Source organism: Sturnira hondurensis, unplaced genomic scaffold (genome assembly GCF_014824575.4).
Source record: "Sturnira hondurensis isolate 20B ecotype Veracruz unplaced genomic scaffold, ASM1482457v3 Scaffold0008723, whole genome shotgun sequence".
NCBI lineage: Eukaryota > Metazoa > Chordata > Mammalia > Chiroptera > Phyllostomidae > Sturnira > Sturnira hondurensis.
Window position 1 is genome coordinate 1,142,878 of NW_028081354.1, and position 24,495 is coordinate 1,167,372.

The 24,495-nt window shown below is 40.2% G+C and overlaps 1 protein-coding gene across 19 annotated transcripts in view; it reads right to left on the reverse strand.

Annotated features, from left to right (window-relative positions):
• Positions 1-211: 211 nt before the first annotated feature.
• Positions 212-24,495, reverse strand: part of SETD5 (SET domain containing 5) — a 77,668-nt gene continuing 53,384 nt past the window's right edge. For 14 of the 19 annotated variants that reach the window (XM_037055685.1, XM_037055683.1, XM_037055684.1 and 11 more), the window contains 10 exons: positions 22,779-23,099; positions 22,123-22,365; positions 17,171-17,300; positions 13,042-13,286; positions 10,139-10,195; positions 7,713-8,183; positions 4,299-4,594; positions 3,289-3,422; positions 2,719-2,807; positions 212-2,409 (listed from right to left, as the gene is read on the reverse strand). In XM_037055685.1, coding sequence (XP_036911580.1) covers positions 1,801-2,409; positions 2,719-2,807; positions 3,289-3,422; positions 4,299-4,594; positions 7,713-8,183; positions 10,139-10,195; positions 13,042-13,286; positions 17,171-17,300; positions 22,123-22,365; positions 22,779-23,099 — 2,595 coding nt within the window. In that variant the 3' untranslated portion in view covers positions 212-1,800. The remainder of the gene's footprint in view (positions 2,410-2,718; positions 2,808-3,288; positions 3,423-4,298; positions 4,595-7,712; positions 8,184-10,138; positions 10,196-13,041; positions 13,287-17,170; positions 17,301-22,122; positions 22,366-22,778; positions 23,100-24,495) is intronic. The other 5 variants (XM_037055693.1, XM_037055695.1, XM_037055694.1 and 2 more) reach the window with 1 other exon arrangement.

Here is a 24,495-nt window from a genome sequence, read left to right on the forward strand (position 1 = left end):
TGCCCGCTGGCCTCTCCCCTTGGTTAACAGCCAAGGGGAGAATGCAAACCCCAGCCCAAATGGAGAGACATTTACATACGTTTTATATAATATACAAAGAAACCAGCATCCCAGGCAACATGATTTCCACTCCCAAGGCTCTCCCAGACTGATGGGTTTGTGGGGGAAACAACAAAAAGAAAAGTATTCTGCTGAGGTTTCAGCATTAAAAAAGAAAAAAAAAAATCTCCCCTCATTTGAGCAAACACCTGATTTCAATTTTGAAGAAGTGAAATTTTGTAACAGTCACACAAAAAGAGAGAAGACTGTGCATATGATAGTTGTAGGAGAGGGTAGAAGGAAGGGGATACAAGAGGCTGGGGGGATAAAGGAGAAAACAAACTGGAGGGAAGGACGGAGGGAGACTCACAGTATTATCTTGTCCAAAAGAAAAGAAGTAAGGTCCACTGCAGCACCAGGGATTACACCTGTCATAGATCTGCTACCCCTACCATGGTTATAACTGAATACAAAATTAGATAAATAAAAACACGCCGGATATTACAGTAAACAAGTGAAAGAAATAAGCTGGCAACCGTATGGAATTTAAAAAGATTGTGTACCCCACCTGGGCTGGCTCCAGAGCTCCTCCAGGGGTGTACAATAGGCACAATGCACTGATGGGGAGAAGCCAGTCTGCTCTCGTCTCTCATCCCGAACAGTCAGGTGCATGGGCGGCTTTCTCACTCTCTCACCTGTGCCGCTATCAGATGAGCAGCCCCTAAAGAAACGTGGAACACGCCCACACACAATCACAGTCCTGTTGGCACCACTCCACACACACACCTTTCCACTCTTACCCTGCAGTCACGAGTGCATGCTCCCAAATCATGGAGGCGGTCCTACTCATGGGATCATTAACTCCTGATTAACTGAGAGCAGAAAAATAAAATTCAAGGAATTCCCAAACCACCTGGGGTCCTTCCTAGTACATTTATTGCCAACAGCTGATAAGTAGCACGGCAATGGGCCCATCTCACGTAACATTCGTCTTTTCTTTACCTATCTACTTTATGGGTTACTGAACTGTGAAACAGCTTGAGGAAGGGGAGTGGGATGGTAACAGTTGGGGGCTCAGACAATCTACTAGGATAATCTGCTCCTGAATAACCAAGAGTTGACCACAAGCTTTTCTTCAGGGAGCCAGGCACCCCTTAGAGTACTCACTGCAAGCTTCACTATCCCTGCCTATTTCATGGTGATTTAAAGCACAGGTAGGGAGCATTCTTGGTGGACACACCTTGGATGTCTGCTTTTGGAATGGTTGTCTTATGGTGGACATTTTACATACCTAACTTTCTTCTTAAGTGCATAAAACCCTAACACTACTCAGATGGCTTGGGGCTTTGAGATCAGCTCTTTTCACATCCCCCACCTTTGAAAACTTATTTTTTGGATTTAAAAAAGATGTCCTCACTGCACAAGTGACTACAGGCTACAGGCAAGGATGGGAGATGGAGGCTTCAACACAACTCATTGCACTTAGAACCGTTACTAACTGAAACACCATTTGCTTGTCAACAATGTACCCTTAACAGCAGGGAGAAACTTCTTTATAGTCTCTGCTTCAGACAAGATTTACATCTTTCTCCCAAGGCCAGAGCCAGTTGCGACCACAAGTCTTGTTTCTTGTTGACCAGACCCAATCCTCTGGCACCTTGTACCCTCTTCCCCAGCGATCTGCTTGGCCTAGGTTCCAGAGGCAGCTGGAAGGAAGCAGCTATGGGCTCATTCAGTTCTGTTTGCCCAAATCCAGAAGCCCTAGGAAAGTCCTGTCTGAGTCTTGACTCCTGACCCTTGCAGCGGCTGGAGTCGGTACTGGTGCACACCTCCACTCCCGCGGTGTGGATAGTGCTGTGAATTGGAAACCGCAGATACCCTGGAGGCCTGGTAGGCAACGGACTGCCCAGCACTGGGCAGACTGATAGTCCGTAAATCTGATGGCAATGACGACCTAGAGTTCTGAGGAAAGGAGGTGGAACTCAGAGTTCCTGTGCTGGACTGGGAAACCGAGTCTGAGGTCGGTGAGTCTGAGGGGCCCTGTGGGGTAGGGCTAGCAGCACTAGAAGGGCAGCTCCTCCTTGGAAGATTGCTGCCCGTGCTGTTTCCAGAATGTGGCTGGCTGCTATAATACCCTGGTGTCCCCGTAAATGAAGCCAAAGAGTCTGTGGACACAGGGTGGGCGGGGCTGGAGTAGGATGTGGAGGACAGGGAGGATTCTGAAGAACCGTGAGAGGGGGGGTTTCCAGGTCTCAGTGCAGTAGTTCGGTAACTGTATCCTGGAGATTGGGTAGGGTGTCCTCGAAAAGGGGAGGAACTCTGCTGAAGGAGGCTTTGTGATTCCGTCCGTGGACTATCACACTGCAGGAGCTAGAGTTGAAAAGAAAAGCATAAAGAGGTGAGTAAGTCCCTATTTCAGCCGTTAAGGTTTGTGAATATTCACAACATGCCGCTTTTTCTTCTTCATCTTCTTAACTATTTATTCTTTTTAGAATACCAAAGACAGTAAAATGGCTATTTCTGGTCACTTTATTTTTTTGGAATGATTTATTACCTGAAGGTGAGCAGATGATGGCTTACTTCCAAGGCTGCTGAAACTATATGCAAAGATGGCATCTCAAAACATTTGGAACCCAGAACATACTCCTATGCCCAGAGATGAGCAATTTCTCATCTCACCTGGTAGCTGTATCTGGAAGGACTGTAAACAGCTGCTCCTTTCGAGAGTGCTGAGCTCAGTGTCTCTGGGCCTTCTCCATCTGCAGGGTCTGGAATGTAATGGAGAAATGAACTTGGCTTCTTTGAATAAGTGAGAAATAGCCACTGTTCATTCAAATCACCAATGCCATCACTAATCCATGCTACTCTCTTTCTGACCAATCAGGTGAGTGCAGCATGCCAGAAGGGCAAAAGGAGTGGTTAATTATGGGTTATGTCTTAAATGCCTGATCTGATTCCTGTCTCCTCCTTTCTCTTCATCCTTCAACAAGGTAGATTTCCAGGCCTTTGGACAGATGAGTTACAAAAAGGTATCCCTTGGAAAAAAAAGAGCAGACAGAGAGCAAGCAATGCTAGATTTTAAGAATGCAGTAGCCCAAAAGAGTAGAAGCAAACTGAGCTGGAATCTTGCATACAGTACAGCCCGACTATGTAAGAAGCTGACACTTTAGCCTAGCATTCGTTCTACATTGTGTGAAGCCTGGCTCATGTGTCCCTGGAACTCACTGGCAGCACAAGACCGTAGCTCACCTGCATCTTTTTCTGTGATGTTACTCTCCCACGTGGGCGAAGGCTCTCCTTTTTGGGCCACCCTCACACTGCTTCGGAGGACTTTGGGGATGCTCCCTCCTTCTCGGAGTCGTTCCACTGATGTGGGAACCATCCTGTGAAGGCAACAGGTGCATGTTTATGACACAGAATTTTAGTGTCAAGAGTCTGGAACAAATGAAGGTCTGACAAAAGGTTGTAGAACATATTCCCTTAAAAACATCTTCTTAGACATTATTTTCTTCAGGACCAATTTAAAACAAGGTATCTTCTCTGCCTCAAACTATGTCAGGTACAAAAGAAAAAACACTGTTAAATAAAAAGCAATCAAGGAAAAAGTAAATGTTAAGATGTCTACTTTTAACCCCCATTGTGAAAGGCTAAGTTTTCTCTTCTGTGAAGTCACACGCCCGACATACAGTAGGTTTAATATAGACTTCATACATTAATAAACACTATTCATTGGAGCCCTCTCTCTTCTTTTGCAGACTTCATTTCTTCAGTTCAAGATCCCTGAATTGCCTCATTCTCTGTATTACTCATCTGATACTCTATATTTGCCATTAGTATTATTGATCTGGGATCTCCCCTAAACCAGACAAGTCCTTTCAGAATATATCTTACCTCTCTGTATATGCTAGCTGTGTAGAACTGAGACGTCTGTTGTTAAGTTAAGTGGAACTGAGCTGAACTCCTGACTTACCTTTCATATGAAATGAGAAAAGAGAAGAGGCAGTGTTAGTGCCCAGCAAATACTATAGCTCATCTGTGTTCACAACTATGCAGTCCCAAGTGGTAGTCCAAAGGTTCGGTGGCAATTCTTTGCTTCTGAAAGGCCAGTGCAGGGGGTGGGGAGGTGCATTGGCTGATATTATTTACTCGGGTGAACAGAACAGAGGCACTGTTGGCTGGCTCTCTAAGTGTTCCTGCACAATTTAGGTAAAACTGGGAATGATCCATTTAATCATTTAAAGCATCCAACACCAACTTACCATCTACTGCTGATATTCTCTTGAGGTCTGCAGTGAGATGAAGTGCCTCTGGATTCAGACGGGCTTACCGCCTCCAAATGGGACAAAGAGGAATGAGACGGGGAGAACTTTTTGTGAGGGGAAGATGGGGTTCGGGCTGAGGATCCCTGCACACCATGGGCACCAGTGTCAGAAAGTGAGTTACTGCTGCCTTGCCCAGCTCCTGCAGACTTGCTTTTGCTCTGTGCAGAGTCACCTCCCCCACCAGAATTCTCCTTGGCTTCTTGTTTCCGTTTGCGGTACTCCAGCAGGGATACCTAGGAAGGAAATAAGAAAGCAGGACTCCAGCTACTATTACTTAATCAGTAGCAACTGGGAAAGATGGAACCCTAGTAAACCATTAGCAAGCCATGCAAACAAAGCAGGCACCAACACTGCTGACTTTTTTAAGGTGTGAGAGAGATCTGGGCACAGCTACACATTTATATGAGAAATTGGTAAGGAGAAGATAAGGTTTCAGGATACGACATTTTTGAAGACTGATGTTCACTAATAAAACTCAGCTTTTTTTCTGCCTTTAGAAAAACCTGTGAAATTAGTTACCTGGTAACAGAAGTGTGTATATATATTATAGTTATCTGCAACAATGGTAGCTCCCAGAAAAGGGAGGGTAGAGAAATGGGAATTCATGTAGTTTGGAAAAGGCTCCCAGGTGATTCTGACAGCTTTCTCACTCCCTAGAAATAGTTGTTAAAAATAAAGAGAAAATACCTGCCTCCAAAACGAAAGCAAAAACCAATGCTTCAGGGTTCTTAAATGCACTCAATTATCCAACAGACACCCAGAGATTCATTAGTGTTTCTGTCTTACATATAGAGAAACTAGCGTACAATGAGAAAGGAAACGACTTTGGTTTTTATTTTAGTAAGCCGGCTGTACTAAACCTATACACACTTGGAAATTTCTTCCCAGCCTGTTGTTCACCTGCCTCCTTTCCTGACCTCCAAAACAAAATCCTCTCCCTGCCCCACTGGCACATTTCTCCCGTGCTGTTACAATCCACTGTGCTCACATGGCTGGCAACCTGTTACAATGTCTTGCTCGTTTCTCCACTAAACTGTATGTTCTACCAGGGCAAAGACCAGGTTTATTTATGTGTAACATCCAGCACAGAACTGGCCAAAAACAGATGCTTAGCAACAATTCTGAAACAAACCATGATTTCAGTTATTTTTGCATGTAATAAATGAAACCAGAAATCCAAAGACTGTTTCCATTTTTGTTCCTGATAATCAATAATATTCATGCAACCGTCTTCAAAACACATTGCTGTTTTATTCCACACTATCTGCCAGTGTTTCCTCCTTCTATCCTCTTAGGGCTCTCTTTGTTTTTTTCCCCCAAATATAAAAAATATCAAAATCTCAAAGACAATTTTGTATTTGCATTTTTTGTACACAATCTCGGAAAGAAGTCAATAATAATGACTTCTAACCCTGGCTGGTGTAGCTCAGTGGATTGAGCATGGGCCTGCGAACCAAAGGATCGCGGTTCAATTCCCAGTCAGGGCACATGCCTGGGTTGCAGGCCAGTCCCCAGCAGGGGCCAGTTCCCAGTAGGGGCCACATGAGAAGCAACCATACATTGATATTTCTCTCCCTCTCTCTTTCCCTTCTCTTCCAAAGATAAATAAAATCTAAAAAATAAATAAAACTATAAAAAATGACTTCCAGTAATGTAGTTTACTGTAAATTTAAAAAGCCACTTTTTACCAAGGACACTACAGATATTTTACAATTATGTGAGACTGTCACACACAGAGAACATTTAGCTTCTCTAGCCCTGCCCAATAAATAGAAGTTGCTATGTGGACCCAAAATACACCCATGCATATCCTAATACCCCTACCCGAAAACCAATGATATAAAAAGCAGATTTCTGGCCTTGTTATTTCTATAAGAGGCATTGCTTAGAAGCCAAGTCCCAACCCATTAGCCAGCTCTCAATGGCTGGGCCCTGCCCATCTCTCTTTATCCTCCTCTTGACTCTCCCCAGCTTCCCCCTGACACCACAGCAATATTCAACTGTTTGTAAACACACAGCAGCACCGTGCTGCCCATCCAGCGGGGTGTCACATAATTACTCATTCTGCTCCCTCTTTTTTTAAAAAAATAATATTCCATTGCTTGGATGGACCACGTTTTTTTTTTTTTTAAAGATTTTATTTATTTATCCTTAGAGGGGAAGGGAAGGAGAGAAGGAGAGAAATATCAATGTATGGTTGCCTCTCGTGAGTCCCCTGCTGAGAACTGGCCTGCAACCCAGGCATGTGCCCTGACTGGGAATCGAACCGGGATTGTGTGGTTCACAGGCCCGCGCTCAATCCACTGAGCTACACCGGCCAGGGCTTGCCCGCTCTTCTATAATATTCGCACCCTCATCTATTGGCTGATTGATTCTTCCTTATTGTCTGAGATCAACTAAATCAATGGCCTGTCATCTTCTACTCCAGCATCCCTCAAATTGGCCTAGAGCCTATCTATACTTAAAGCACCCTCCACGTATCTGACTAAGCCAGGTGCCCCCATTAAGATGTCTCAGCACATCTGGCTCTGGCTGGTGTGGCTCAGTGGATTAAACACCGGCCTGTGAACCAAAGGGTTGCCGGTTCAACTCCCAGTCCAGGGCATGTGCCTGGGTTGTGGGCCAGGCCCCCAGTAGGGGGCACTCAAGAGGTAACTGAACATTGATGTTTCTCTCCCTCCCTTCACCTCTCTAAAAATAAATAAATAAAATTTAAAAAAAAATCTCAGTACATCTGAATAACTAACTCCTTTGGAGAATCCATCACCATTGTAAATATTTATTAATACAATTATCTGCTAAGCTCAGTCTCACTTGCTATAAGCTCCAAGGGTAGAACCTAGGCAGCAATATAGCATGGTGGCAGTAAGAGCGTGCAATCTAGAATCCAACAGACCTGGGTAGTGTCCTGGCTCTTCCATTTACTAGCTGTATGACCATGGGCAAGTTACTTAACTTGCTGTAGTTTCCTCATCTGCAAAATGGGAAATTACCTATCTTACAGGATTATTATGAGGATTAAGTGCATATAAAGAACTTATCAGTGCCTAGAACATGGAAAGTGCTAAATAATACAAGTAATAAATAATATTCTTTTCCACTGTTCTATTCTTTGAACTGCTTACTGCATGTACAGCACATACATTATAGGCATTTAAATTTCCTGATTATGTACAACATTTATCAAGTTGTACTAAAGCAATCTGTCTCTAATGGGACATGGCAGAGATCTTGTCTTACTTATCTTTGTTTTCTTGCACCGGGAATAGTGTTGAACACATGGCGTTAACTTCATAGATATCTACTGAATGTTAGTGCTCTTCAAAAGGCCCTGCATCATGTGAAACTTACCTTTTTCCTCTGTGGTGGGTTCTGGGGGGCAGATGGGACTCCTTCACAAGCCCTTTCACCACCAGGTGACATGGATCCACGAGAGACGTCTTTCATAAAACCATGTTCATATCTGCTGGGAAACCCTTCTGCAGGGGAGCAATATCCCCCGTCCAAATGTAAAGGCTTCCTATCCCCTACTAGGGGAGACCCTCGATATAATCCATCTGCTCGAGGCATAGAGTTCAATGGGGAGTAGGCATACATTAGGTTAAATTCTGTCCGAAATGCCTGGTCTGAGTTTCTCATGAGGGTCTGATGTCCATCTCCACTCCTGCTTGGAAAGCCAGTCTCAGAGGTGGGTCCGATGGAGGGATGAGGAGGCAGGTCAGAGTGACCTGAGTTGATCAGGGAAGGTCTGTCAGCACAGCTGTTAGTGTTGGAGTCAAGGTAGCCTACTTTTGTCAAGTCCAGGTCTTTTCGGTGACAAAGCTGAAAGAACAAAAATCAATGGAGACATGGGGTAGGGGAGAAGGGAAAAAGTCAAAGGGGCAGAAAAGAAGGGAGGTAAGAGAGGCACAGGTGAACAGCAAAAACAAGAGGGATGGAAGCAGAAGAGAGAAAGTCATTAACATCTGTAAGAGTCCCATGTAGCAACAGTGTATACAGGCCAGATCGCTAAATAACCCCCACCTTGCCCAAATTAATGTCTTTCTGGAGGAGGATACTGGGAAAATCAGAATTAGGTAACTGGCCAAATGTGATTACTTTGCCTGCTTAGCCTTTCATCAGGTTTGCTGAACTACCTCACGCTGCATCAAGGGGTGGGCAGCAGAATCTGGGATTTACCTGAGCCCCATGTACGCTACACCGAGGTGAGACCAGCTGGTGTCTTAAGATAACTGGCTTCTGGAGTTACTCATTTCTAAGTTAATATTGATGGAAGGTGGAAAGAGGAAAAAAGTTGAAAGAAAGTAGAAAGTAGATGGGAAGTCAAGTATTTAAGGTACTGGTTCAGTAAAGGAGAATAAATAGTATTAAAGACATCAACCAACCAGTTCTCCACTCACTTTCACTACTAAGTAGATGTGTTTCTCATAAAAACCTTCTGGCCACTCAATTCTTTTTTCTTTATCCTCTACTGTATGTCAACATACCACAACACCACTAATGTCCATCACTGCCAAACACGTGAAATGCTGAACTGTACCAAAAATAAACCCCATGTACTATTTGGTTATCATTACCTCCTAATACCTAGGTTTCTCATCACTATGTCAAATAGCTAACTGTCTTGAAAGAATTGTTCCAGGAACCCAGACACCATACCATTGTCAACCTCCAAATTATGCTATCTTAGAACTTTTAGCACCTGAGGAGAGAACACTGTTACTTTCCTTATAAGACAGGGCAAAACCACCCAGAAAACCTCTAGGACACTAGGAATACAAGCTTTTTCAGTTTCACATTAATCTATAAAATCCTACTGATTCAGAATTTGGTCAACTATCACTGAGTTTAATATTAATTCTTCTTATTAGAAGGAGGGGGTTAACAGCTCAGTTAATTTCTAAAAGGTTATGAGAGACTTTAACTTTCTCTTTACGATGAAAAAGACTCCATGTGGATTCATGGCATTAAATCATTACTCTTTCCAAATCTTCTAATAGTTAAAAAAATGCCAGCATTAAAATCTGAATTTTACATCTCCACAGCAGAATTTCTGAACAAAGCACTCAACTGATATCCTAAGAGACACCACTTATACAGCAACCACATCCCAAACACTGTAGAAGGAGGCCAGTGCCACAGAAGCTCTGAGCTGATGTAGTTTCCTTGTGTACCCAGTAAGGAGCTATAAAGAAAATGCAGAACGCTGAGAGAGGCTTGACTCCCCCATTTTAATGAAGCTACTCAATCTATCAACCACAGTCCAGAACATCCAGTTAAATACACCTCTCTCAGGTTAACCCAGGAACAAGGCATAAATCACTGCTTAACTTTTCCAGGAAGCTGTTCCTTTATCAGCCTAAGATAATAAATAGCAAAAGAAAGCTCCTACCAACTTTTGATTCAATTTTTCTTATTTAATGAACACATTATTTGTTACTTTCTTTTACAAGTCTCCTACCATGTCTTCAGCCTCCTTTAAACTTTTAACTTTTAGATTCTGTTCTTCTTTTAAAAGAACTCTTTAGCCACTCCCTCCCCCAAACAACAACAAAAACCAACCCCCACCACACACACATAGCTACTTTATTTTCCTCCGCCTACACTGAGAGTTCTGAATAACCAGTCATACATGGGAAGATTCATTCAACTTACAGTGACCAATTGGCCACCCTCCAGCCCATCACCCCATTCACTTGAATACCCCAGCCCTTCCCACACACTCATGCACACTCACTCTCAGCCTCCAAGTGTGATTGAGATGGTGTGATAACTACCTCGGGTGACAGGGACTCGGGCCTATTCGCAGGGTAACTCTCAGGGGAGGATATGTTCTAGAGGAGGGAAAAGCATCTTGTTATTCATCTACTTGAATCCAAGAAGCAAAACAAAACAAAAAATAAAGAAAAGCAAGCATAGATGGTTAGCCACAACTTTTAGGGGGGTGGGGACAAGAATGCACAAGGGGAAATGTTTAACTGCAGAATTCATCTTAATGAACAGGATGACTTGTTAAAATGCTTCCTGGTGTCTTTGAAAGCATTTAAGAATAAATGTTTCATGCTACAAGTAAACATCTCAAGCAGGTATCAGGAAAGAGATAGGTGAAATTTTACACTATTACAGCAGACCCTTGAACAACACTGGTTTGAACTGTGCAGGTCCACTTATATGTGAATTTTTTAAATAAATATGTACAGTACTATAACGCTATTTTCCTTATGATTTCCTTGACATTTTTTCTCTACCTTAAGAATATATAATACATGTAACACAAAATATGTATTAATGGACTGTTCAGGTTATCAGTAAGACTTCTAGTAAAAAATAGGCTATTAGTGGTAAAGTTTTTGAGGAGCAGTAAGTTATACATTTTCAAATGAGCAGGAGCTTGGTGCCTCTAATGCCCATGTTGTTCAAGGGTTAACTGTATATTTCTCTTTATGTTAGATGAGTTTAGCAACCTGTGGTATTATTTGTTACTGGGCACCCAACCACTTATTCCTCCTTCAGGTAACCTTTTTCCTTCACCTCACAGACCCTTTTGAACATATTTTCTCATTCTCTTATGTGACTCAGTCCCATCACTGTTATCCAGAGAAACTACTTAGCATGCTGGGGGATGACATGGCTAGGAGGATGGCCAATTCTTCTTTAACTATAGTTACAGAAGATATGATTGATGGACTTTCTAGCTCATAGACTAGATGGTTCTTGGTATAATCCAATTAAGCCTGACCACACCTACTAACATTCTCTGATGTTATAATCCACTGTACTTGCGGGAACAGAAGGGAAAAAAAAGCAGATGTCTATACTCTGAGTCCCTATGTCCTAAACAGGTTTACTCTTAAGGGTTTGTACCTGAGGTATCACTCCCATATAAAACAGAAACTGGGCAGTGAGCTCTGGCGGGAAGATCTGAATGGTAAACAGTGGAGAGAATAATGGTGGTAGTTGTAACAAGGATTCAGGGTTCCAAGGGTAAGTAAGGGAAGGGATTCCTAATGTTGTGGCTATGGACAACTGTGTCTGTGGTAGGGGAAGTGAGCCTGCTTTAGCAGAGCTGAGTACTGGCTGTTAACTCCTGAACTCCTTCCCCTGGAATTGGAGAGATTTCTGTTTTTCTCCTGGAATAATTTTTATTTTTCCTTTCAAAAATATTCTCCCCCCTACCAAGCTGATCTTTACTTGTGACATCTTTTGGATATTTTTCTGTGCCACAGTCTTGGATGAAAATAAGGTCCCCCACTTCCTTATACTAAAAAATAAGAGGGTGTGGCAATTAGAATGATAAGAATGGTCAGGATGATAAGTTTTTTCACTTTCATAGCGTTTCAGTTATCCAAGATGCTACAAGAGACAGGAAATGCACCAAGTACTAAACCTAGCTCTTTAGGAAGGCGACTTACCTTCTAATTTTACATTTAATTATAATAAAACCTGTAATGACAAAGTATGAAACCCTATTCCTATAATATACTGCCCTCCAAGTCCTCTCATGAAATGTTACTTAACAAACTCTAGTTGGTAACTGAAAAGTCAACTGTAATTAGACCAGGTAAACGTAGTAAGGCTTGAATTAGCTGCTTTACTATCTGGCTAAAAAGAACACAAGAAGTAGTAACTTCTCTAGAAATCAAATGTAACCTCTCCCCACCAAAAGGAAAGTTAATATAATCTAGCCTAGGTATAGCTGCCTCTTAGTTTCAAGGAGGCTAGCTACTTCTTTCTGAGTTAGTCAATTTCAAGTCCATATATTTTTAACCCCCATTCTCTCATAAAAGCTGACCAGGGAGGAGGATGGCATTGGTCAGGACATTCACCTTTTGAAAGAACACATCTGGAGAAGTGCAAGTTAGGGGCAGAGTTGAGTGTGTTTTCTGGTAAGAACAAATTTTTCTGAGAAAGAAAAGATCGTGTCTGTTTAGTTTAATTATAAATCAAAGCAGCATGCAATAGATGAGTTTTTTAATACACATGGAATCTACTTGGCAAATCTGCTGTCACCCAAGTTTGAATATTAAAGTGATTCAGAATATTTTGAAACAGTTGATACACATTTCTAACTTAATCCAGAGAGTGAAGGTAATCAATGTCTTTATAAACACATGTTGCCAGTTTCTGTCTCACTTCTAATACCTTATGACAAAAAGGGAAGGTACTGTGGTAGGGAAAAAACCCATTTGCCATAAACCATATGCTTTCTCAATCTATATTCAGTGAGTCCATAATCAGAATACAAAACCATAGGGAAAGACACTTCACTGATTTACAGGCTTAGAAACAAAGACAAACAGTATGATCAGAGCTCTCAGGCTGGTGTCATTAATGATTACCAGGCACTTAGATGCCTATTTTAACCAAAGTAGTGAAGACAAAGATGGAGATCTAGCAGGCTTACTACCTAAAGTTAAGGAGACTGATGGACTGCATGCAAAAGGCAAATGAAAATGAACGTCACCTGTGGTAGAACTATTCCTATTTTGGGAATTATATGGACTGCCAAGATGAGAGGCTACCAGGTAATAGTTCACACTGACCCTGAAGTTTCCCATTCTATTGCTGAGACAGGCAAGGAACATGGTAAAAAAGCATTTGAAATGATACTGTATTTGAAATGAGGAGGTGCAAATGACCACTTTATATTCAGCACTCCCAAAAACCAAATCCAAATCACCTCAAACTGCAGAGGAGTATTGCAGCGACTAGCAGTAGTAAGAGACGTAATTGGTGAGAACATGAGGCTGTATCCATTTCGACATTCTTCTTCTGGGTGGGATGGGCCAGGTGTGGTCAGCTGGGGGCTCTTTGAGCCTGAATTAGGAGGGGGTGGTGTGACTGGAGAAAGAGGCCTAAGTAACTTGGTGACGTTCTGCTCCATTAGATATCGAGACTTCCATTTCTTTAACGGGCTCAACAGGTCTGTAAAACACAAAGCATGGATGAGAGGCTAAAACCACAGTTTAAAAGGAGGTTTGGTAGTGAAGCCAGTAATCTCTAGCCCACAATGGCTCTTCACTGCTCTTTTGCTTTATCCCATTGTTATCTCCTGTGATCAAACTAAAAGCCTAAAGAAACTCTTTTAATTGCTACACTGAAGTAATTTTCAAATCAATCTCCCAGAGAAACTGCCAGATGAACCTGACACTTCTGACTGATTCCTGGAGCTAATTAATCTTTTCTAGTAAAAAATGTAATTTTTTTAAGAGTTTCCAAAAATCCCAAATCTGTGTCAATTTAGTAAAATCACCCGTGACTTAACATGTCACCAACTCAAGCTTCCAGAATGCTAACTACATACTTTTCTCTTCTATTTTTTTGCCATTTTTTCAGCAGCCTTCTGTAACACTTTTTAGTAGAAAAGAGGTACAATTACCTGATCTACAATAAGTTCCTAATTTAGAGTGATTCAAAGTATGAAATGACTCCAACAAAAACTCCATACCATTTAAAAAAACTAGGCTGGTACTTTTTCTCATTAGAATGTCCTACTCATTATACTTTTTAGGTCCACTTAAAAATGAATTATTATTGTATATGTTTTAGTGATTACACTTAGGCCCAAAGTACCCATCTCACTTTCTTTGAGGAAAAAATCCTATATTTACTCATTTACAACAGTTAGAAGATTTTTATTTACTTAATACTCCTATATGAAAATCAGTGGCCTAGTTTATGTGGGGGGAAATGGCAATCATATCTATTTAAAGGCATTTACAAATTTGTATGAAACAAAATATATGCAAAACATATTTAGTATAAGTTTAAGAATTCAACAGAGGTGATCATACTGCTGTTAGTAAAAAATAATTATGTGTTTAAGTGCTTATTATAAACTAAGCACAGTATTAATGTGCTTTACGTGAATTTATTAGATTTAATTCCAACAACTCTATAAATCCAGAACTATTATCATTCCCCATTTTAAAGATGAGGAATTTGATGTGTAGAGAGATAAAGACTAGGTAATCTGGTTCTCATCTTTATTTTTAATAATCACTAAGTTAAATTATATCCCAAAGGCTTGGTAAATAAAGTAACACTTATTTATTCCAGGCCTTCAAAGAAAAGTTTTGGAACTACAGATCACACTGACGCTTCAGGAACATTAGTCTGGTAACAATGGTTAGAACTCGGAAACTATCTGAATTAATGGAGTTGTTAATAAAGTTATGAGGCACTGAAGTACAGTAGAGTTTTAAACACAGAGAATAAGTGCAAAAAAATATTGGAGACGCATATTTTCCTTTCTAATATCTGAGAACTTATTTTCCTAGATTAGAAATGTATTTGTATTTTCCTTTTGCTCCAGACAGTAAGTTTTCTTTCTTATTTACTTTTCTCCTTTTGAAAAGTGCCTAGGTATCAAACACACGTGTGATCCACGACTTATACTTAGAATACCTTTTCTATAGTCTAACAGTATTAAAACAATCAATCTTTTAAAAGACTACTATACTGCTAGGTCCAACGCTATTACTAAAGGCAATTGTATGTGATGAAGTTCATTGTGGAAAAGCTAGAAAGTACAGATGAACCCACTGCCGAGTCAACATACAGGTCATTCATTTAAAATATATTTACTGAGTCCTTATCATGATATCATAATCAACAAAAAAGACCAGATGCCTGCCCTTATGAAGTTTATGGGCCAGTGTTCATTTGCATTTTTCTGTTAATAGTACTATATTTATGAAAAAATGTTTTCCAGTTTCATTTTTCTTTGCCATACATAGCTTTCAAATTTTATGTGTTATAAATGTATCCAGCTTTCATGGTTTTTTACCTTTATTCAACTACTTCCCAAGATCACATAAGTGAACATCCACATATTTAAATATACAACTTGAAATCACAACCCCAAATTAATGTACTGCTAATATCCTGGTGTATTTTCATATAGACATCTTTTTACTTAACATGGCTTTATTGACTCTTGCCCAAATCACACTGCTCAATAACCAAGGACTCTCACTCAGAAATACAGGGCAAAAAAATCTTTCCATGACAATAGAAATCTAAATTAAAATTTTAATAGCAGTATGGCATTCATATTGTTAAAACTTAACCCACTTCAGGATTTTTCAATTTTTTTTATCTTGTTCTTCACTTGTAAGGACTCTTTAAGTAATAAGAATGTTGACCCTTTGTCAAAAATGTTGTACTCTCCCAGTCTGCTATCTGCCTTTTAATTTATATTAATCTGGTTTGAGTAATCTCTGTAATATATGAAGAAGGGAGTAAGATATTTTAAATAGACGGTGTCATTTATCTTGCCCATGTCCAACACTGGGGTTTTATTATACTAGGGTTATACATGTGGTGCTTTATAAGGCATAATCCAATGTAGAGAAAGAAGAATAAACTAAGCCAATAATGTGTGTGTGTGTGCGTGGAATCTAGCATCCTACTTTTTCCAAAATACAGTATACAAAATTTTAAAATAAAGCAGACAAATCTATCTAATTCAAGTTCGTATTTATTAAGCAGGTCAAAGAATAGAAACGACGAAGTGGTTTTTATAAAAATCTGAAATATTCTCATGTTAGCTGTAGCCTTACATAATCTTTAGCATCTAATTTATTTTGTTTTGATTTTGTATTATCTACAAAATTGATTTAGAGATAAACTTATAGAAATACAGAGACTTCTCAATTAAGTTGATATTGGCAGGAGAAACTTACTGGCAGTAAAAGAACTATCCCAAAATAAGTCGGTACCACAAATTCATGCCCCATGATTTCAACTGCAATTCAGTGAAACACCCTGCAAAGAGTCACTGTGAAAACCAGTGCGCCAGATTTTTCATGACCCTGTAGTTTTGAAAAACTTATGAGAACTTTAATTTGAATTCAAGGTTGTATCTTCTAAATAATCTTACACTAATAGTACAAGTCCTTGTCAAAACAAACAATTCATAGTAATTTCTCATTTATTCCCTTCATCCTAACTGTTCAACCAAGCCACACCCAACTGAGTTACCTACACTTATAATTCATTGTTGAAGTGTTCCACATCTTTCTTGCGTATTTTCCCTTTTATAAATGTAAATAAAGATTCCCTAAACTTACTACTTTAAATGTCTCTAACCTTTTCATAACCATTTCTGCTGTTATCTGTACACTGTCTAGTTTCCTCTTTGTTGTCCTGGGAAAACTGATCCCTGACTTGAGATCTCTCTCTTCCTCTGTAAAGACAGATGTAAAGTAACTATTTAGAGAACAATGCTATTTCATATATAATTTTTTTCTTACCCAAGGACAGACACACTTACTGATTTTATTTTATTTTAAAAATATTTTATTTATTTTTGGAGTGAGGGGAAGGGAAGGAGAAAGAGTGGGAGAGAAACACCAATGTGTCATTGCCTCTCATGTGTCCTCTACTGGAGACCTGGTCTGCAACCCAGGCATGTGCCCTGACTAAGGACTGAACCAGCAACCCTTTGCTTCACAGGCCCGCATTGAGCTAAACCAGCCAGGGCACACTTACTGATTTTAGAGAGAGGAGAAAAGAGGAAGGGGGGCGGGGGGAAGAGAAACAGTAATGTTAGAGAGAAACATCAGTTGCCTCTTATATGCGTCCCAACCAGGGACCAAACCTGCAACCTAGGTGTGTATCCCGACTGGGAATCAAACCTGTGACCTTTCTTTCAGTTTACCAGATGATATTCTAACCAAATGAGCCACACGGGCCAGGGTTGCTATTTCTTTTTTATATCAGACTTTCAGTACTTGTATGGAAATTTTTTTATGTGGACTGAAATAATCATTGCTCATATATTCAGAAAGGTTTGAGATACGTACCTGCATTGTCTTTGCAGATACTAGAAGAGTTACTATTCTCATTACTTTGGTATAGGTGCTGAGTTCTAGTCTCTTGGGATACAGATGATGTTTGAGTCATCCCTTCTTCCAAGGCTTGTTTTATCCAGCGCTATAATGGGAAAAGAACCAGGGAATTATCAATAATCACTTAAACTTCAATACATCTATTTTAAATACATTAACCAGGTTATTACATATCAACTGGTGACAGATGTAATCAAACACACATTCAGTTCCACAGTCAAGTATTTTTTTGTCTTGTGTTTCAGTATATTAGAATATCACCCACCCATCAATTCCTCTACGGGGCAAAATGGAGAAAACCTAGATTACACATAATGAGATCCCATTTGAAAAACCAAAACAATAATAAAAAAAAAGATTTTGCAACTTCTCACACTGCTTAGACTGGGGGAAATGGAAAGAGACAGGAAGAAATCTAAGCATTTATTTAAGAGAGACTGACCATACAGGATAAAACCAGCACGTAAAATAAGTGCTGAGAAGGAAGATAGTAGATCTTGAGTTGTCTATCCTGTGAGCTGGGGACGACATCTGAAGAGGTAACAGAAAAGATTCACAGGAAGACTTCGGATGAGGACAGCTCTTCACTACAGGTACCAAAATACTTCTAAAAGGTCAGCTCTTAGTTGGAGTATCTTGTGAGTTTTCTTCTCCCTATCAAGTAGTTTGCATGAATAATGCAAATCATCAGAATAAATGATCTTCTGCGGAAATCAAAAAGGGAAAAAAGGTCACTTTTTTTGCAGTGAATACTGACTTCACTAAATGATGAGAAATAAATTTAGGTCAGAAAGTAAGCCTGCAAAGATTAGAATAGTAAGATTATGCACCCTGTAAGAGATTTCTTACCTGTAATTGTGTTCTCTTAAGATACACAGTTATAAGTTGCTCACAAGTCTGTGGCTCTCCTGCCCTAACACACACCGAATTTTGATAAACATCAATTTCAGAGTCAGACCCTTCCCCAAATAGGAAAAGCAAGAGATTATAATTTCACACCTTCAAAGAACAAGTATTACAGGTAAGTAAATCTTCTCTTCACTAAACAGAACATTCTGCTTTACCCTCATAGAAACTTAGGAAATAATTACTTCTCAGGAAATAAGTGAGAAAAATTTCACCAAGAAAAATTTTACATTATGCAAATGGCATTGTGGACTGCCAAATTAAAGCAAAAATGAAGTTGCAAACATGAGGAGAAAAGCGTGAACAAATATATAAAAAGAGATCTCAATGATCAACTGAATTACATCAACTTTGCAAGCTATGGCCAGGTCTCTGAAAAGCCAAAACAAGACCAAAAATACACCCTCTTATACACAGAATATCGATGTAAAGATGAACTGTCAGACCACAGCTCCTTATGACTTAGAAAAAGATCTCAGAGGTCACCTTGTCCAAATCACTCAGTATGTATAGATGAAAAACAAAAATAGGGCCAGGAAGAAATGAGTACAAAATCCTGTTATAGGTATCTTCTTTAGTACATACAGGTTTTCTTTTCAAAGCAGACTGACAGGACTCATTTGGGGTTACTGTGCTTTCCTTATAAGAGAAAAGTGGATGCAACCATAAAGAAATTTACATTCTGAATCTGGTAACTACAAAAAGGTAAAATAAAACCAGGATGGGGCATTTTAAAAATTAAGATGCTGCTATGGTGATGTAAGGTCAAATACATAGAAGGTCAAGCTTAGCAAACATGATCTAACCCATTCCTCCTGTCCCTACTCTATGTCGACGTAATATTTTAGGGCTCATAAAAACGGAACACGAACATTTGTATTTAACTATAGTTATTAAGGTCAAAAGAACATTTCTTCCTTCTCTGAAACTCTGTATAGGAACCCAAGAAATGGGAGAGAGAAATGTTTAAAAGGGTCAAGAGCTGGGAAACAGTTTGGGTTCAAAGGTCTGTGCTGACACTTGGCTGTGCCTTTTACTAGCTGCCTAACTCTGGGCAAGTTACTGAACCCTTCTAAACCAAAGATTATCCCATCTTCACAGGGTTGTCATGTAGGCTAAGTGAGATAATGCATGTGAAGAAGGCTTGTATCAGAGTACTGAACACACATGTTCAGAGAGGACTTGTTCAGCTGAATTCAAAGCTATGTATAGAGGGACAGAGACTAATAGCACTCCAGAGTATACAATGAAATACCAATTCAAAGCAGGGTTTCATTTTCAGTCAGGATGGTTTCCTAAGAAAGCTGGGAGATCAAAGGACCCAACATACATTAATGCCAACAAGGTAAGTTTAGAGAGGATTTACAGAGAACAAGGAGGGACACTACTGAAATACTTGTTAGCCACTTATAAATGCTACAATTCTAAAATAAGATATGAAGGAAGATCCAACAAAAGATATACACACCATAATATGATTTTTAAGAACTACGATTCAGTTTAGAAACTCTAGGAAGATCATAAAATATTCTGTGAAATACTCTAAAAATCTGGGTGCAAATACACATATGTGACTTTATACTCTTTTTTAACTTATGAGGTCTGTGACTCCTTTAGTTAGATATAAAATAGTAGGCTTATTAAGAATAATAAGCCTATATACTGTTCTGGGGAGGAGCAAGAATGGGGGAAAAGGTACAGGGAATAAGAAGCATAAATGATAGGTACAAAATAGACAGGGGGAGGTTAAGAATAAGACGGGAAATGGAGAAGCCAAATAATTTATATATATGACCCATGGACATGAACTAAGGTGGGGGAATGATGGTGGGAGGGATGGTATAGGGAGGAGGGGAAAAAGAGAGGAGAATAAAATGGGATTAACTATAATAGCATAATCAATAAAATATATTAAAACAAACAAAAAAGAATATATACTGTTCTAACCAACTTAATGGATGATGGTTTTTCTTATCCGTGTAACTTACATTGTTCTTTAAGAGATCTTCAGAAACTTATCATGATTTTGTTTAATCACAGAAATCCTATGGCCTGCACTAGATGAATACTTTCTAACCAATCTATGAATAGTGCTCCAACCCCATCTAGAATAGAGCTGAGTTCAATTGCTAGATGAAATACCCAATTTCATTAGTTTTACCCCATAAAAAACTATAGTCTGATTTTAAAATATAAACAATTCAGATCTAAACAAGACCCAATTTAAGTAAGGTAATTTTGTTATATTAATTCAGCATACATAGCCTGAACTCCTGAAGAGTGGTACAATACAAACAGATGGAAGTGCCTGAGCAGAGCCTGTATAAAACAAGACTAAGGACAGACAGACACATTTGCAGAATATAACACAAACATGAGTTAAATGGGATTTCTATTCATTGCCAATGGAGATACAAAGATGAACCATAGATACAAGCTCTAAACCATAACCAGGTAAAAAGAGCTCTAAGAAGTGGATTTTCTCTGGAATTAGAAGTCTTATTTCTACACGTTTTTGGATTTTATAGGACTCTGCTAGTTGGAAGAGCAAGATGGGAATAGAATGATCATAACTCAGTATCAGAATAATCAAGGCGTCATTTCTAGAGGCTTGACAATACTATTTACAATTCAGACTTCACTATTAATCTGTACCAGATAATTGTCCACACTTCATAAAGGACCAAAATAGAGGAGATTCTACAATCTGGCTTGATAAGATACTTCAACAGTTAACATCCTTAAAAATCTAGTACTTTTGTTATTGCATTATCTACAAACCCTTTTTGCAAAGATCTCATTGTCAAATTTCTCTTTAGGAGTTCTTCTACTTGGGAATTTTCCCCAAACCAGTAAGTGACTCAAATACTTAAGTAGGTAAGATGTGCGATTAAGAAAAGACTTTCTTCAATGTATGCTGCTCAGTCAGTGGTTGGGCCCTTCCTTTGTGCACAGATCCCTGTTGCCCTCCTCCCCTCCATATCCCACACCACTCTGGCTCATCTTTCATGCCCCCCTCCCCCCAAGAAATAATTTCTGCTCTTTGGGGAAAGAGAAAAGCTTTAAGTTTGGAGGAGTCAGGGAAGACCTGCCTGGAGCTGGAGACTTCATCACATCAAATAATCTACATGCAGCATCCTCATGTACGTGATGCCAGTGGAGGAGGGCAATGGCAGACACTGAGGAAGGCAGCCTGAATCCAGATCTGAGGATAAGAGAAAAGGGTGTTCCAGGGAACAGACTACCTCAAAGGAAGACCAAATGAAAGTGTGTCCTATACTTCTTGAAACACAAAAACGACATTATGCTCTGAGGGAGTGATCTATTCCCGAGAGACACCTTTGGAAAATACTCAGGGCTTCTGGGAATTAAGAAAGAGCATTCCCAAAACAACCAACCATCAAACACTACTGCCACTAGATCCAAAAACAGTATGTAACTAGAGAAAAGGACAGATAGGAAGAGAAAGAGAGAATGAATTTTATAGTAGGTCCCATATTCACTAGGGAATAAACAATCCAACTTGTCATTTGATCAAGGAACAGGAATTATGCCAATTTAATAGGACTTTCTCTCTACTCACATTCAAATGATAATAGTGACTGAATTAATTTAAAACACAATTCGATCATTTTTTACTTATGCAACAGTGCTCTAGAACACCTGGGGCCCAATCTCACTCAAATTCACAAATGAACGTATTAACCAATACCACAAGAGCACACACAAAACATCCCTCCCTACCCAGGCATCAAATGCTGTGCGCTCTCAACTCAGTAACCTCAAGGGCTCTCTGAAAAGACAACAGCGAATACTCACAATCTGAGCACCAAAAAGACAGTATACACCCCACCTTGGTCCCACTGACTCTTGATGCATCAATACTCATGGTTGAAGAATTAACTTAATAAACTTACATGGGCAGAGAGTGCCTATCTGGAGGATGTGTTAGATATGTCATGATTACAGGCAACCTAGGTTAAAAATAAATATAGACATACCTTTTTACAGGAGCTGAATGTGCCATCAGGCAAAAGGGGCCTTCGACGCCTCTCAGGGATAAAGGGTGAGCCAAAGCGAATGTAGTGTTTGGGGGTGGTGCAAATTAACGGGGAATGGATAAGACCAGGTAACATGTTCAGGGTCGTTGCCAGTACAGTTGGGTCCGTAGTAATACGTAAAGGGCATTCAACAGGACATTCTTGCTTCTCTGCCTTGTCATTCAACCATTCTGTAACTAGATACTAAGGTAAAAAGAGATCATTAGTTGGTGCTGTAGGTATAACAGCCAGAGGCAACAGTGTTAAGATGATAAAGATAAACTCTACCTAGAAACTAGGACACAGGTAGATACAACAGCTGCAGAAAATATGAACTGAGCATTCGAAATGCAAGGATATCTTCCTTCGCTGTCTTTGTAACCACTAAGGCAGAAAAATCCCAGATAACACTATTTAGCTCAGCCTTAAAATTATGGGACCAAAAGAACTGTAGTAGAATGGCTTCAGCCCTCTGCATCAAAGCATTGTATCTAAAACTTTTAATTTAGTAATACTTAAGAGTATTTGTTTTTTTCCTGGGTATTATAGGTCCTCTCACTTTACTAAGTTACAATCCTTTGCCAGACTGGACTCATAAAGATGTTTTCATGACTTACCTTTTTGGTTTTGGGGTATTTAGATGCTGTACGGTTGACATGGGATCCAGCAATTGATATCATAGCCGGGTCAGACCCTGTTAATTGTCTGTTTTCTCCTGAACTGTCTATACTTCCAGCTTCAGTAGGAGTTACGGAACTGTTATTTCCTCCCTCTTCCAAGGCAGCTTGTGACAACTCTGCCTGCTGTGCAATGGCCTGCTTCTGACGCTTTAGTCTTTGGGCTGAACTGGTCCGGTACCGAGAAATTCGACTCTTCGGTCGGGGCCTAGAAGGCTTTGCTGGAGGTGGTTTGGGGACTGGTTTTTCTGCAGCAACATCCTATAACAAGAGCAGAGTAAAATGCTTACTAGGAATTTTTTAACAGCAAACATTCTATTTAGTCTTCTATTACTTTAAGCATTCTGAATGTTACTTGTGAAAAAGTGAGTATTTAGAAGAACTAATTTCAAATCTAATTCTTACAAAAATGTATACATTTGAATCAGCTAAACGGCTGTTGGCAGGTGTCTTGGTTAGTTGTTTTTATTTTCCTCTAAGTACTGGTATTTATAAAAGAGGTCAAATGTCAGCTGAAAGTAGTCACCTAATTTTAGGGTTCTTAGCAAAGACGACAACTTTTCCTTTTCTTACCAAGATACTGAGGTTTTAGCTTAAAGCTTAGAATTCATGGCTAGGGTAGGATAGGGAAACATGAGTTTACCCTGAGAACCCTACCAAAGGGCAGCTGTATAACTGTCCTATACAGAAGAGCCAAAAGAGAAATCATGTTTTTATGAACTCATCACCAACAGTTTATTTGGCAGAAACAGTATGAAGTTTCATTGTAGTCTAAAGTGTCTAGTCAACTTCCGCCAAGATGGAGGCATAGGTGGAAACACTGTGCCTTCTCCCACAACCAAGTTTGGATACAACAAAAGTTTTGGAGAACTAAGACACACCCAGAGACCAGAAAACCGAATCATACGGAAGTCCGACAGCTACGAACCATTCAACGGGGACGATAAGAGAGGCAGAGCCAGCAGCGGAGCAGGGTCGGGAAGGACAGACCTAGGAGCGCAGGCAGCCCGGACCTAGTCGGGGTGCGGGGCAGACTGACCAAGTTCGCACATTTGCGCGCAGTGAGACAGACCACGCAGGCCCCAGGGGGCGAACCCAGTGGTGGAGGGCTGACAGCGGTGGCACACTCGCGTGCAGTGGAGCGGGGCGCGTGGCCCTGGTGATGGTGGTGGCTGCGGTGCTGGTGCGGGTCGCGGAGGCGGGCGGAGGAGGGAAGCCATTGTCCCTCTTTGATCCCGCCCCCACATACAACGTCACAACCCAGCGACCGAGTTGCCCTGCTCTGGTGAAAACCTAGGGCTCTGTTCCTGCTACTTAACAGGCACGAACAGCCCAAAAGATGGTGCAAGAACTCAAAGTCCCAGAGCCAATAACTCTAAGCGACCAACAGATTGCGAGCCTCTCAGAAGCCCAGTTTAAAACACTATTTATCAGGATGCTCACAGAACTGGTAGAGTACAGTCACAAATTAGAGGAGCTTAGTCACAAATTAGAGGAATATATGAAGGCTAAACTAATTGAAATGAAGGGAGATGTCCAGGAAACCAACAGCGATGGAAAGGAAAATGGGACTCAAATCAAGGGAGTGGACCAGAAGGAAGAATGAAACATCCAACCAGAAAATAGTAAAGAAACAAGAATTCAAAAAAATGAGGAG